General features: G+C 42.8%; 1 protein-coding gene across 4 annotated transcripts in view; it reads right to left on the bottom strand.

Annotated features, from left to right (window-relative positions):
• col16a1 (collagen, type XVI, alpha 1) overlaps window positions 1-14,489 on the bottom strand; it is a 77,491-nt gene extending 63,002 nt beyond the window's left edge. For 2 of the 4 annotated variants that reach the window (XM_080484390.1, XM_080484392.1), the window contains exons 1-2: window positions 14,218-14,489; window positions 8,442-8,569 (exon numbers count right to left, since the gene is read on the bottom strand). In XM_080484390.1, the coding sequence (XP_080340516.1) occupies window positions 8,442-8,517 (76 nt within the window). In that variant the 5' untranslated portion in view covers window positions 8,518-8,569; window positions 14,218-14,489. The remainder of the gene's footprint in view (window positions 1-8,441; window positions 8,570-14,217) is intronic. The other 2 variants (XM_080484391.1, XM_080484393.1) reach the window with 2 other exon arrangements.
• Window positions 14,490-15,656: the final 1,167 nt, after the last annotated feature.

Genomic DNA, 15,656 nt, shown 5'->3' with positions numbered 1-15,656 from the left:
TTGTTTATGTCTATCTGGCTACTGGTATTGAGGCAAACCTGGCCAAGCTCATACAGCCCCCATATAAAAAGTGTGGTCTATTGTGTCCACGGGAGAGTAACACCAAATAAAAAAGCACTGTATAAGATGTAGAGTTAGACTTGGAGGGTACTATTATTTCAAGTTTATGAGGAGATTGAAGCTGCTAGAGAAGAAAGCCTGACGGGTGAGCTCTCTTTTTCGAAAGGGTTGGTTATGTCTTCGCAAAGAAATAGTGCGAGCACTGCAAGGATAGAGGCCATATAGTTATATAGTGCCATTGTTGCAAAGCTTTATCGAAGCTGGAATTAATACCAATAATGTAAAAGTCGAAAAAACCCAAGATACTTACCGGAATAATAGCACCCAGAAGACTTTAATTAAGAGCAAGAGATTTAATTTTATGGATTCCAGCTCAAGAAAAATAATCGTTTTTCTTTTTCTTATTATCAAGATCTTGCCTGATATCACACAATCTCAGATCATCTCGCTTCGAAATATGAAGACAGTGTTTCAAAGCAAAGCACATTTCCGCCTGTCTGCCTGCATCGTGCATCACTCTTTGTGGAAAAGAGGTGTCAAGCAGCGGAGGTCCGGTAAGCTTAAAGAGACCTGGGAGGAAAAATTGGAAAAACCTGCATGAATTGTATGCATCGTCACAACAGATATGGTATATCTCCCCTACTCGATCCATGTGTGTCTCCCCTCGCCAACTCAGTCATCCACATTGCATTTACACCCCGACTGGTCCATTCGTATCTGCTAACTCGGCTCTGTTCAATGTGCAGCCCCACAAAGACACAAACGGCAAGAAGTTGTCCTCGTATCTCCCATCACAGATCTTTTTGAAGTCCGGATACGGTACGATCTACCTTTCCTCGCTGCTTATCCCGCTTTCTTTTTCCCCTCTTCCTATCTCATTTTCTTTGTGGGGGTTTGTCCTCATCACCCCATTTCCATCAGACAGAAACCAGATGAAGGCTTTTCTGCAGAGAGGAGAGATCCTGGCTGCAGGGAAGTGGGCAGCACAAAGAAAAGTTCAACAGCACAGGAGAGGAAAAGATCGAGGGGGAGATAGAGGGGGAAGTTGGACGAACACCAGAGAGCAGGAAAGTGAAAAATAAAAGGTAATGGGAGGCATGGAGTGCCACTTGAGAAAAAGCAACCTGCCCGAAAGACCCAGACGAGCACTCTTGAGGGTTTACCGTTCTTATACAAGGTAATGCCGAGCATGGCTGATTACACTCTATCTTAGGAGAGATAAATTAAGGTTGAAGAGGCATCTTGTGCTCAAACTTGGCTCAGCTTATATTGTTCTCAGCCATCTTCCCTCTTACCGTCTTCAGCAAGAAGGTAATTCAGTAAAATGAAAGCTGAAAGCACAATTACAAAAACACTCATTTTCAAGCCTAAAGCTTTAAAAGGAACCGTGACAATGCCTGTTGAGGGTAAACAACATATCACGTAACCATTGTTATTCAATGTTTAGAAACCGAATTGTCTTGCTGACCCATGAGAGGGAACTCACGGAAATCTTCATTAAAGTCATTAAAGGATAGTTCAAGACCATAAAGTCTTGTTAGAAGTGCTGTTAAATACCCTTTATGCCATACCATAGTCAGTTAAAAATGACCAAATTGACTATTTTTATGTCATTTCTACCTTAAAGTATTCTGAGTTGGATACCTTTCTGTAAAAGATTGGCTATCCACATTAAGACCACTGTCCCAATATGTCATATATTAAAAACATGCTATAAACATTAGCTATGGCGACGTTTGTATGGACAGACAAGGACGATGATTGCCATTATGGGCAAATAGGTTCTAATTTCCAATTAGCACTTTTGAAGAAACAGGAGGTTATGACAAATGATCATATTTATAAACAGGAAGTCACAAAATCTGGTCCTATAAAGAGTTAACTTAAAAACATAATGAGGCTTGAAAATGTGGACAATTTTATAGGTGGAGGGTGCTGTCGGTCATGAAAAAGTTCAATGGTACTTCATACGACTAATCATCCTCACACCGAGAAAAGGTGTAGTGATAATGAAAGTAGGTTATAATGAAAAACTGCAATCACTAAATTTTGACAAGTGACATTTATGCTCGACCCCAAAAATATGGACAGCTGAGTCCATGTGATTATATGGATAATATGAAGGCAAGTTTTCTTAAAATATTACATTCACCTTAAAATAAGGTGCCTGAGGTGTTGCAGACCTTGACCTTTGAACACTAAATCAAGTTCATCGTGATGTGCTACATTTTTAAGAAAGTCATTAAAGGCATACTAGAAATGTCACACTTATTTAAATGAGCTACAGTCCTGCTCCCATCTGCCCCTGAACATATTATGTGAATATACATTGTTTCCTACCAATCTGCGATGCTCATATCATACTTACTGTAGCCACTAGAGGCCGCTGTTTGTGAAATTACAGTTGCAGTAGCTGCATTTGGACTTTATTTTTCCTTAACGATGTGACTGACGGAAATGAAACACTGCTATTAACATGCAATATAGCTTCACTCCCAGGCTCTTTTGAATAGTAGCAAAGCTCCTAGACCAGGTTTATGAGCCATTTCTTTTCCACGGAGCTTTAGAAGTTTCACTAGACGTCGTGGTTGAGGATGCTTCATGAAGTTAAAACGGCGTGTTTACTTGCTGAAGTGTCAGACATTTGACGAAGCTCATTAGAGGAAATAAACTAATCCAACAGAACTCAGAGGTTGGATGATATTTTTGTGGACTGCTGTGTACTCAGGAACTCCGGCGGTTTTGGCAGAGGACAGTGCGTGACTTGAACCCCATTTCCTCTCATGCTGTGATCAAAGGAAGTCTTTTGCTTGTTGACAAGCTAATTAGCACGAAGTATGAGTGCCACTCCAGGATCCGGCTCGTAACTGCATGTAGCCTTAAAGAGATTGGAGGGTTTTGGCCGGGGTCCACTCTCTCTTTGAGGGGTTGGTGTTTAAGTCTTGCCACAGCAGGTAATCATACTACACTGGCAGTCGTGCGGCGGTCTGCTGCGAGTGCTTCCCAAAGTCTCCACCTTGCCAACGATAAAAGAAAATCGAGGACATTTAGGGTCTTTAGTTAGGTAAGATGCTACTTTTTGATGTATGTATACTGACACTTAGCTTGGAGAGTCTACAAGTAAAATTTTTTATTTTTTTTTAATGCACAATACAGAGTAGAAAGCATGAAAAACATCCTGTACTTGGCCTTGGATAAGGCATGCAGTCATACCACCCAGGCATTAACTGGGGCACAGAAACTTTGCTGCATGTGCATTATACACTAAACTGTACTGTAGGTGACCTACTGTAATACCCTTAACCAAAATAAGTTGTAAGTGACCTTTCTTAGCTTTTGTAAGTCATATTTAACAAACTTCGGAAAGTTAGGGCAGCAAAGGCCCCATCTAATACTGTGTTCTTGCGGTCAGGCCTGAGTTTTAATTTCTTTTTTTTTTCTTTTTGTGTGGCCCCCGAAGATTCAGTAGTGTTCTCATTACAAGGGAGAGGTCCAAAGTCTACACACTGTGTCAGAGTGTGTGTTGCTCCGCGGTTTGTAATAAGAGAGGATACGGCATTATTGAATGTGCTTCACCAAGTGGCATTCCAAGATAATTGGACCAGGCTGCTGATCAGCAGAAAGTCGGACTCTTGGGGAGAGTCTTCCAAGTCCGGCCTCTTTCAAAGACTCGCAAAACATATGGGGCAGAGCGAGGCATGCTGGGTGATGCGGATGATGATTCAGTGGAATAACTGCAGCCTACATTGAGTGTGGAGGAAAAAGAAGACAAACCGAGATGATGATAAGGAGGGACTGGGGAAGAGGGGGAAACCATGTGTTTCTTAGTCACCCTGTCGGGCATATGAGACAGACAAGAGAGAACATTCCTTCTATTTTTTTTTTTTTTTTTTTTCTTCCCAGAGATAAAATTGGAGTACAGAGGAGTGGAAAAACTTAAAACACAGCACTTCGGGGGGGATGAGCTCACTCATTTTCCCCTTGTAGGCCTCTGGCTCACTTTCAATATGCTCACACACGCATACAAACTCACTCATGACACAGAGGCTTTGCAACTGCAATAAATTTGGATAAATAAGACCGGGTTCCTTGACATAATGTCTGCTATTTTCAGTGTGTGTTCGCTTGTGTGTCTGTCCCTAAGAGAAGGGTGAACACTACCTAAAACAGTACTCGCTTTCCTGTAAGTGAAGAACATGGAACATTTGTTTCCAGTATTCTTCGGTGTCGATGTGCCTCGTTGTGTCACCAAGTGGTCATTTTCATGCATCAAACAATACCGAGCTGAGATCCACTACTGAATCTGTCAATACTGAATTAAAGGTGTTTTGGAGTTTTCATGCATGTCGCAAGTTTGAATGTATACGGCTCATTTACAGTCCTCTATAAAAGGAGAGGCATGATGGTTGAGCACCCATTATCGAAGCCCTAAAACAAGGGTGTCAAACTCATTTTACTTCATCCACATGCAGCGCAATTTGATCGCAAGTGGGCCGGGGCAGCAAATAATAGCATTATAATCCATAAATAACTAGAACTCTAAATCTCTGTCTTTGTTTTAGTGCAACTAAGTATTGATTTACCATTAATCCCATGCACTCTGCACAGAGGTTAATAGCTAGCTGGTATTATTATAGAGTTGGTGAATACCTAATATAGATATCACACTAACATTTATCATGGAACCAAGATAATAAAGAATAAAGTAATTATTCCTTTGCTTCAATTTTGCTTGGAAGTAAAAATGGGTTGTTTTCATTATTGACTGGGTGACTGCACCTACAAGAGCCACAAGGTGAAAGTCATGGCACACATGTACCTCTTTCACATTGAGACTAAAAATCTGATGTTGTGGGTCTGAATCTATACGCTGTCGGGATTTGGGATATTCCACACTGAAGCACAACCAGGGTTCAAAAATGAAATATGACATTCCTTTCTCTCCTCCGACATGATTGCCTTTACTAAAAACACTTTTTATGGCTTAGTGAATATATAGATATTCACCAACTCAATGTGCTCCAGATGTCATTATAGGAGAAACACAGTTACCCGGCGAGAAAACGTCAAGTTTTTGGGACAAAAAATGAAAATAAAGTGATTATGCTGAGGAATGGCGAGAAAGCTTTTGTCTGTCAGGAACATCTATCAGTGCAAGGGCTACTATACTCCCACACTGACAAATGCTTGTTTGTTTCGTGACAGCACTAAAGTTGTTTGGGCTTTTTTTTTTTTTTTCTTTAAGTGAATTGTTATTTTTCTCTTCTTTTTTTTTTTTTTTTAAAGAAAGCTATTTGGAATAGATTTCTTTTTTTCTTTAAAAAAAAAAAAAAAACTCTCTGCAGACACTAGCTAGGAAACATGTTGATCTCTAGGTGGTTAGTCCCCTTGATCATTAGAGCTAAATTCACCACCTTCTGGAGCGAGTGCTGTTCAGACCAAACGGAAGTACGAGACCACACTAATGCCAGTTTACCACTAATTATAAAGGCACCAACACATCCACTTCCTGGGTGGTTTTGGGGTCAGACTCTGATAAGCAGTTGTATGAACATCAGACATCAAAACATTATTAGAATGCAAGCCAAACTGTGGTCAACAGACACATGACCACAACCAAGGAGCGATTAGATTGTGTTGGAATTTCACCAAAAAAAGGCACATAAAATACACAACTTTTGACTGATGCCGATGAAGTAACTCGGTAGTGTAGCTCTGACCCATTTCAAAAATTGACTTAACGCGTCAGTTTCAGGGTGAAAATTATATCAGGGACTGTATGTCAGTAAAGATCCCCATGAGCAGACATTCCTTTCCTTTTTTTTTTAAAAAAGGTGCTGCTGGGTCTTTCCTGTAGCCGACGTGCTGCTTGTTCTCTGGGACAGATTCCCAGCTACAATATGGCCCAGGAACTAAAAGGTGGTGACACTCTCTAGATTTTTCTGTGATACTTAACCTCTGATTCTTAACTAACTATTCAACAGAGGCTTCTGCCTCATCCGGACGGGAGCATGGAAGCTAATGTCTGGATTTACGCTGCAAATTACAAAGTAGCAACCCTGATAAGAGGTTTGTCTAAATGCCTTTTTCTTTTTAAGGCTAACGGACTAATTGAGTGATCGAAGTTAGATTTGTTGTCAGCCTAAGAATGCACCATTTAAGATCAATTACAAATTGAAAACAGTCAGTACACACTCGGTTCTAAGAGTTTGTTTCATGATTATTTTTGTTCTTCTGTATGTTAAAACTGAGCAGGTCAGTTCTACTCAAATCTACGGGATATTCCTGTATCTTCTCCCCTTCTACACAAAACACACAAAGAAAGCAATATCCGTTGTGGGCCAATTGTAAGATTTAGTCATTTTTCTATATCTTAACCATCCAACTCTACCCTCACCCCAGCCGTGTAATCAATGTCTATTTAGCTTCTTTTCATTTCTAATTTCTGAGCAAGTGGGTATATTACAGCCCCAACTGATTCACACTAGAGAAAGTTCAACTCAGCTCAAGCACAGCCCCCCTCCCCTAAAAAACTCGGGTAAAAACAAATCAATACATAACTCTAACTTCAGACTGCAGAGGGGTCCGTGGAGCAGAAAACCCCATATCAGCAACACTTCACCAAAGGCAGAGAATTTCAGCGATTTAATTTAACTATTGGGACTAGTCTCCCAGCCTGATGCCGTGCAGAACTGCAGTGCAATCACCCGGCTCGACTCCTTCAACACTAGTTTTACTTAAGCCTGCTTTCCTGCGGTGATGTCAGCAAATTACCAGTAAGTAGTGATTTGGATGAGTCGGAGGAACAGCAAAGTGTGTACGTGTGCATAAATGCCCGTGTGTGTGTGTGTGTGTGTGTGTGTGTGTGTGTGTGTGTGTGTGTGTGTGTGTGTGTGTGTGTGTGTGTGTGTGTGTGTGTGTGTGTGCGCGAGTGTGTGAGTGTGTGCGTGTGTGCGTGTGTGTGGTTCTTTCTGCGACAAAGTGTTATAGCTGCACTTGAGAAAGCACTTTCTTCTAACCACTGGAGGAGAGGACTCGGGGGAGCTGCAAGCTGACTCGGTCTCATCTGAAATGCTCAGACTCGGGTCTCCCGAGGGGGACACCCTTCCCCATCTCGCGTCTTTTTCCTTAAAGCTCCCTTCAGAGCTCCACAAGCTGTGGAGGATTGCTCGACACCCTCCCCACATCCCCCCCCCCCCCCCCCCCCCAATTGATATTACAGATCCGACCCCTGAGAACATACCAACAGAGTGATGAAGGAGTGCGACAGTTCAGAAGTAAATAAATAAATAAATAAGACAACGAAGGAGCTCTTTCGTCTCCTCTCTGCCTTTTTGATTCCTGGGATTTCTTTTTCAGTCGCTGCCGTTACAACAGCACACAGACGCACAGGCATTTCCACGTGGATACAGACGTCACTCAAACACATCATTCCCAATGCAAAATACACAAACTCTAGAAAAATTGATGGTTCCCGAAGAGCAACATGGTGAACGCACACGCCTCTCCGCCGCAGTCGAACCACAATGCCACCGGTGGTCACAGGCGATGAAGGCGCATGAGCTGTAATTACGCTGTTTTCACCGTAGCCTGAGGCGGCCGCATCACACATACAGGGCACATACACGGCTTCATCAAATTCAGAGAGGTTTCGAAGGGAGACAGTTTTGGCCGGGCTTACAACTCCTCTCAGTAACTTTCAAGAGTATTGCTTTAGCTGAAGACAAAGCATTAAAAAAAAAAATGTGGGGAATGTTGGAGTGAGGAGGATTTTTGTTTTTTGCTTTACATTTTAAGGTAGGATGTCATAATGTTTGACTGACAAAGATTTAGAGGTGAAGAGTGAGTTTTGCTCCCTGATCTAAAGCGTTCAATTTTTCAAGGTAATTTCTACCCTATTACCAAGCTTAAAAGTATGAAAAACTTAAGTAACAATTATTTTGAGTGATAGGTGACAGTGACAGTTTACCGTTTTATTTATTTGGTTTTCAGTCCAGTGCATCAACTATTTCATTTTAGTTGTAAAGAGGGTTCATCTGTTAACTTGCTCGATAGTTCTTCTACATTTACCCATCCTATCCATGGTTAATATTCACTGTAAGTGGGAGTGTTGAGGGATATATAAACAGATTTCTTGAAGCAGAAGGAGCAAATTCTTTTGAGATGACATTACTTCTGTTTCCGCTCATGCTGATAACAGTTTTGGGGTTTGTTTCAAGCTTCACACACAAAACCCAAAAAGATCCAAACTCTTGGTTTAAACAAATTACATTGTTGTCCTAAAGTATGGCTTCTTTTTTTTTTTTTTTTTATCTAAATTTGTTAAATACACGTACACAGAACTACAACATGAGTTTGCATTTCAAATTGAGGTGACTCACCTTGCTCCGACGTCAGCGTGTCACAGGATCCGAAGCCGAGGGCCAGCAGAGTCAGAGAGGTGCAGAGCAGCCACATGGTTTCACCCCTCTCTAAACACCACCTCAATTCACCTCACCTAAGCCACCAGCTGATGGATGAGCAAATAAAAAAAATAAAAAAAAAAGAGGGGGAAAGTCAAAAAAGTCAAATCCTTCATTCTGTCAGCATGCCACCCAGTCTGTTCGCTCAGTCGACAGCTGCATATTATGCTTGACTCCTAAATAGACAATGATGTATATTTATGAGTCAGTCACAGTTGATGTGTTAATTATGTGGTATGATGCAGGCTTTGTTAGTGGCATATGAATTAACCAGAATGTCCCTCATTAAGGAGTGTAACTCTATAAAGTCTGATCATAGTCATTATCCTGTCCATCTGGTTGGCCTTTGACTGGGCAGCTGCTATACACTCACACACACACACACATGCACCCACGCACATTTAATGCACATACATAAAAACAACTCTGAGCATAAGACAGGCTTTCTTAAAGTCACCATTAATAGCGAGTGTTTTGCCAAAAGCAAAAGTCTGCCGAACAACTGAGGACGCACATGAAAGTAAAATGCAGGCCGGTCTGTCCAGAGTCAGAGACAGTCGAGCCAAAACACACAAACACATCTGGAGACTATTCCATTAGACCCATGGCTGTGTTGTACCAGATGCTTCCACGTGGCACAACAAGCAAGCACATACACACACAGACATATTGAGCCTCCTAAATCGCTCTCCCTTACAAAAAAATAACCCTCATTCCCATACACACAAAAGAATGTGCACGCGTAAACACGCCGACAGCGCCCACTCGGACTTGCATAAACACATCCTATCTGACCTGGACTTGGCCTCGGCATGTGTGAAGACCCCATAACTCTGCGGCGTTTACAGGTACAGCAGGACCCTCGAGGCAAGTGGGCTGGCAGACTGTAGATCCGTACACACACCTGTCCTGTCTGCCACAAGGCGTAAACCCCGCGCTCCACCCCAGGGGTACACAATGTGGCGCTGGAGCCCGGCTGAGGACGCGGCATCATCTAACCTGACCTGACTGTCTGCAGCAAGCAGCTAACAGACAATGCGGCGGAGGACAGTGTTTCAAATTATGATCTGGACTAGCGCAGACAGCTTGATGTACCACACACGGTGAATTATGCATTCAATTTCATATCCTGCTGAGTCAACATGTAGCTGCTCCCCTCATCTTCTTTTTTTTCCTTCCCTTTCCTTTAAACCTCCAAGTCACTGTTTCATCAAAGCCGTTTGCAAGATCTGGGGTAATCAGGCCACGGCTCAGACTTTCTACGTGTACTATTGCTGGCCATTGGTGAAAGGAGCCGTGAGCTCCACAGCCAGAGGAAGCTTGTTTAAAAAACAAGTTTTCTCTTCCTGTGGGTGGAAGATTAATCAAAACCTTAGACGGATCTGTTTGAGCAGCGCGCCCATTATTATAGGCTTCATGCCACATGATCACAATAATAAGAACGCTTGCTGTACATAATACAAAACGTATCACAGTCAGGAGAACACAAGCTGGGGGAAAAGATACAGCTTGTTGGTATTATCATCGAGCCATAATCCAAAATAATTTGATAGGCCTCCTAATATGTGTTGCCTACGGGTCGTCTCTCCTTCTGCTTGTGTCCGTGCACTGCCTCCACGGCGTGCAACAGCGGATAAAGCCAGGACGGGGTTAGGCCAGTGGGTTTGGCCACTGGGCTGGCTGTGAGCCCGGTAAACAGACCCGTGAGTGATCTGGTCACTGCACATGGAGCCAATACAGGAAGGAAAACAATGACAGAGTTGAAAGTCTTCCAGCCAGAAAAGTGAAGTGATGACCAGCATACGCAATTGCTGCAGAGCACGCATTCTTGTTCTCAGCTTGCACAGCCAAGATTTTTTATTTTTTTTTCACAACAATATGCCTCCCTTGAAGATACTGAGCTATTTGATGGTTCTAGGCGTAATTTGGCCTCTGTGTCCAGATCTTCTGTGGGTTTTTTTTTTTTGAATTTCCACGAAAGCTCTCAGCTCCAGTGCTTTTCAAGGGTTTGAATGCACAGACAAAAGAGGAAATGATACTGTCCTACATAACAACAGAGGCAATTTGTGCTTCGTGGTTTTCCAGTGTTTTAGCTGTCGCACATTTCGTCATCATTGCCAGCACTTACAGATGGAACAACAGCCCCAACCCAAGCCTGTTTAGGGAAACACACTTTGACAGAGTTAAATGAAACATGTCCTCGTGATGGCCTGACAAGAGGATTGCTTATTAGCCGCCCAGGCATGAATGATTAAATAACAGTGAACCAGCAAAGTCCACTGTTTATAATCCTTCGCCTCCATTTAAATGGAAGAACCCGAGGTAAATGTGTCAGTCACGTATTATGCCTCTTCAGCTGTCTCGTATGGCATCCCGCAACAGGAAGATTGATAGGCAGCTCATTCACCGGCTATCTGCTTCCAATCTACTCTGCGCTATCGCACAAAACACAAACACACACACACACACACACACACCCTGAGAGTGGTTTCGCTGCCGGGCTGCGAAAAACAGCCTGCTGATTGGTCTGCTGGGTTGTGACCCTGACAGAATCCTCCAGAGAGTCCTCTCTGAGCGGAGAAGGTGTGAGGGAAGTGCAGTAAAACTTGGATGAAATTCAGCCATGAAAGAGAGGCCCTGCATATTAAAAAGGACAGGTATGCATGGGTGAGTACTTTCATTGACATACCGGCACATTCGCATACAGTGCAGCGGCTGGTCTACAGAGGGCAAAAAGGACACACCTGCAGATAAATACGAGGACGCTCAGGCAGATACATGACACTGGGTGTATTTTCAAAAACCAGAAGCAAACAATCAAGTGGGCAGTCGTGAGGAAAAAGACAAATTTTTTTTTTTAAATGCTGTAAATCAACTGCGTTAAATGTTTGGATTCATTTTTTTATCGTGCGGGACCTGAAATAAATGTTGCACTTCTGACAGCCCTGCATTCCTGGTAGAATTTAGGAGCAAGACCAAGAGTCCACAGCTGTAAGAATTTATTTTGGATGGTTGACGTTTGGAACAAAAATACTAAACATTAGTTTACTAATATGCTCTCACTGACAGAGCTAATATGCAGATGTTGGCAAGGAATGATCATTTTGTTCTCTTGCTTTAGAAACAAATACACCTGATCCTGAAGCAAAAAAAAGGAAAGGGATCATCAAAGTCTGCGGGGTGCCTTTCCGAAGAGCCATTAATACTCGAGCCAAATTATTTGCAATTACCATCAAGTAGATGTTGCTATCAACCATAAGTAATGTGTCCGACCTGCACGAGGTGCTTACAAATTCATTACCACTCATCCTCTGAGGCCCACAAATGTCTGTGCACAATAACTGTTGTGCCAATCCAATCTCGAGATGAAATGACTGAGGAAATGGCCAAAATACAGATGGAGTCAAGCAAAAAAACGCTGATATTTAATTCCACTCCAACACGCTGTAAGCATGAAAAATAAACTATTGATCTTGCCATCTGTCAGTATGCTGTCAGATGCCCGTCAGACAATCCGAAAGTAGTTTTTTGAGAAATGAACAGCAACGTGAACACACACACACACACACACTCTTCTGAAAACCAAAAACGTTGGACATACTTCAAGCCAATCAAAAGGGCCCGTAGCAGACCTGTCACAGCGGGAGACTCAAAGTGCCTAATATGACTAAAATATGCCTGAAGGCTTTGATACACTCTCTAGACATTCAGTGACGAGGAGCATTAGAAACTCTAACGTTAGCAAAAGGTAATAGACGAGTCTGTATGACACTCCGGAGAGATGGGCAAGTTTTTACTAGTCTTGTATTCTGGGCAGTGTTCAAGGCCTTTCCTTGAATATTTGTGGGTGAGGAATCAGGCCAGCAATAGGAGGGAGTGTTAAATGAAAACAACTCTCTCTGCATGTCAGCTCAGCACTACCTGGAAGCTGCAATGCCACGGAACGCTTACGTTCAATGGAAATGATGCGGAGCGTGGCCTGCTCTGACACCACGACCTGGTTGGCCCCGAGCCCACGCTGTTGACTCAGACTTCAGCCAGTGGATGACCTGCTTTCTACTTTGTATAGCCTGGCGGTCACTCCTCTGCTGAGCCGAACGAACAACGGGTCAAAGGGGATGTTGCACTTCACCCCAGGCTGGAATTGTAAGAAAAAAAACACCTGGCCTACAGCTACATGTTGCATCAGTAACCTGCACCTGGCTAAATGAGCAACACTTGATGTGTAGTTAAATGTAAGGCCGGCAATTTGCAACGTTAAGCAGACTATATTCCCCGGAGTCCGAGGAGAGAGAGGAAGGGGGTTTTACTGCAGTTGTAGCTGGAGATACTGCAGAATGAAAACGAGCTTTGTAATATCCATCCATTCATTTTCTAAGTCGTTTTATCCAACTTAGGCGCACACAGGGTGCGTAGCTGACGATGGGCAAAGGCAGGTCCATCTGGTGGAAAACAAAGTGAGACAGATACCCACACACAGTCACACATTTGGAGATTTTTAGTCCTGAATTTGTCTCAAATGCATGTTTTTAGAACTGTGGGAGGTAATCGCAGTATGTAGAGACAACCTACACACAGGGAGAACATGCCAACTCTACATGAAAAGGCCACAAACTCCAATACGAATCTGGACTATTTGCACGAGTGCTCACTATGACAACATGGCCATTTTTGGACAAGGTGTCAAAATTCAAAATGCAAAATGAGTCATTTTCATTGAATTAGCCATCATGTTTGTCAGTGGAGACTTGCGTGGTCCGAATTAGTTCCTCTGCTAGTAAAAAAAGCTTCTACATGTTTGGAACTGATCTGTAGTGGTGGGAGGTTAAAGGGTCCACAAGCAGGATGTAAAAGGAAGGGGGGGGGGGGAAACCACCAGACAAGGGGAGGCTGAGTAATGAAGAGAGCAGATGTGGAGACTTCCTCCTCTGCAGCTTCTTTGTCTTTTTCTCTTTTTCCCAGGTGGAGTTTGGAAGTTATTAGTCTGATCTGTATAGAGCTTTGTGAAGATGATTCCAATAAAGAAGAGAGAGAAAGAGAGAGCGAGAGCGAGAGCGAGAGAGCGAGAGAGCTTGCTGCTATGATGAAGGTTTTCCATGCCACAGGGGCTGGATGCAAGCCACACAGATTTACAGTAACAACAGCGTCTGTGTGATGCGTTCAAGCCTGGCTCAGAAATGAAAATGGAAAAAAAGATATAAAAAAAAAAAATTAAAATCTGCATCACTTTTGCCAGCAGCAAGACCAACCAGTCGTGGTTTGAAACATTTCTCGAAGGATCCAATGAAAGACTACAACTACCATGTGTCACGACGGCTGAGCAGAGAAATTTAATGATCTCCGCTGGGACAGAGCGGATTTCTTAATACGTCTCCAAAGCTGCAAGTTCACTTCACAGTGACTTTTGTTGGTATTTACTTGGTCATCTGCTGCATGAATATTCCCATGTGATGCGGACTACTGTATCAAAAACAGTCGTGGCCACAAACTTCCCCGCATCAAGTTTGATTGCACTTTTTTTTGGACGTGCTGCACACTCACGTTTACGCAGGAGTGGTGCGCATGCAGTGCAAAAATAAATAGAAAATGTATATATATATATATATATATATATATATATAAAAGTGTGTTTCACGTGCAAACACACTTACTTATTTTAAAAAAGAAATTTCAAAAGAGTGCATAAAAGTCATACCTTCAACTTCAGGCAGATCCGCAATTTAACCAGAGTATTAATCCATTAATAAAAACCTGTGCGTAAACGAGGTCCAGGAGAGAAATCACGCAGGCAGATGCAACCAAATGTAATCCAGTTTGGGGTTTTTCTTGTTTCTTCCCCCTGAGTTTTTTTTTCCTTTCTTGAGTATCCTTCCACAGAGAAAGAAAGGGAGAAAAAAGTTGCAACGTTTCCCCTTGTCCAACTTTTCCCCTCCCTCTTTCTTTCTCCAGCTGCACAACCAAAATCTCAAGTCCCCCCCCCCTCCTCCTCTAACTTTTTCCTTGTGTTTCCCTCCTATTTCCTCCTCCCCCCGCCTCCCTCCCTCCCTCCTGTTGGGAGATCCCTCAATAAAACCTGTAGTGACATCACTTTGTCCAGACCTCCTCCTTTTTACCTTTCTTTGCCCAGGCATTTAAGGTCCTTACCCTCTCTTTACCCTGTGCCTCTCCACCCTTTACCCTCTCTCCATCTCCTCTAACCCCACCTCCACCTCTCACTGTTCGATTCATGGCTTAACCGGAGGGCGAGAGAAGACTTGCTTTCCTCTCTGTCTATGTTCAGGCACTTGTATTAAGATGAGAAACACAGATTATGGTCGACCCGGCTGCTGCATCAGAGAGAAGAATTTACTCCATTAAAATTAATGAACTTACTTATCATACTTACCTATGATTGACTGCTCAGACCACAGCTTCCATATTGTTTTATCACTGGGTTTTATTGCAGCTAATTCATAAAATGGCCCCGGTTGCAGCCCCTGACCATTCAGAAACACTCGTCTTAACAGCCACATAAATTCCACCTTTATTGTCAGTAAGTAAATAGTTTGGGAGGCGAATAAATATCACTTTGCCATTTGATTTATACATGCCTCCCCTCTCTGCTGTGGCTGGGTAGGTACTAAGGAGACCTCTAACACCTTGGATGTGTTTATTTCTGTCTGCTGCTGAGAGGTCAACTTCTAAAGGAAGCCATTGTTATTCAGTTTCTCGTCAGGGTTAAGCGAAGACGTCTAAGCAGGATCCATCCACTCCAGTGGCTTCTGCATCTGCCTGTTACGAATGTTGTCAACTCCATCCTCACTGGGACCTGACCTTTTTGAACTGGGAAAAAGGGTCATTCGGCCACTGTCTCTTCTACATCTGGACAGGAAAAGCTTCAGTTGTATCCATCAATCTCAAATGTCATGGTTTCTCTTTCACTCTTTGAAAGTTCCGGCGGATCATGCGAAAATGGAAGGAGACGCTAAATTTATTATTGTGGAGAGATCCCAGTCTCTCCTCTCAATTTCTCTTTCCTCGCACGTATTGCCAGCCCTGGTGAAGTTTTAATATTTCATCTTGAATCTTGGAGTCTGAATTTCACAGATCTGATTCAATTTGTGTCAACCACATTATTTTTTTAGCTGAACAAAA

Source organism: Lipophrys pholis, assembly GCF_963383615.2.
Source record: "Lipophrys pholis genome assembly, chromosome: 17".
In the NCBI taxonomy this organism is placed as follows: domain Eukaryota; kingdom Metazoa; phylum Chordata; class Actinopteri; order Blenniiformes; family Blenniidae; genus Lipophrys; species Lipophrys pholis.
This window is presented reverse-complemented; position numbering and strand designations above follow the sequence as displayed.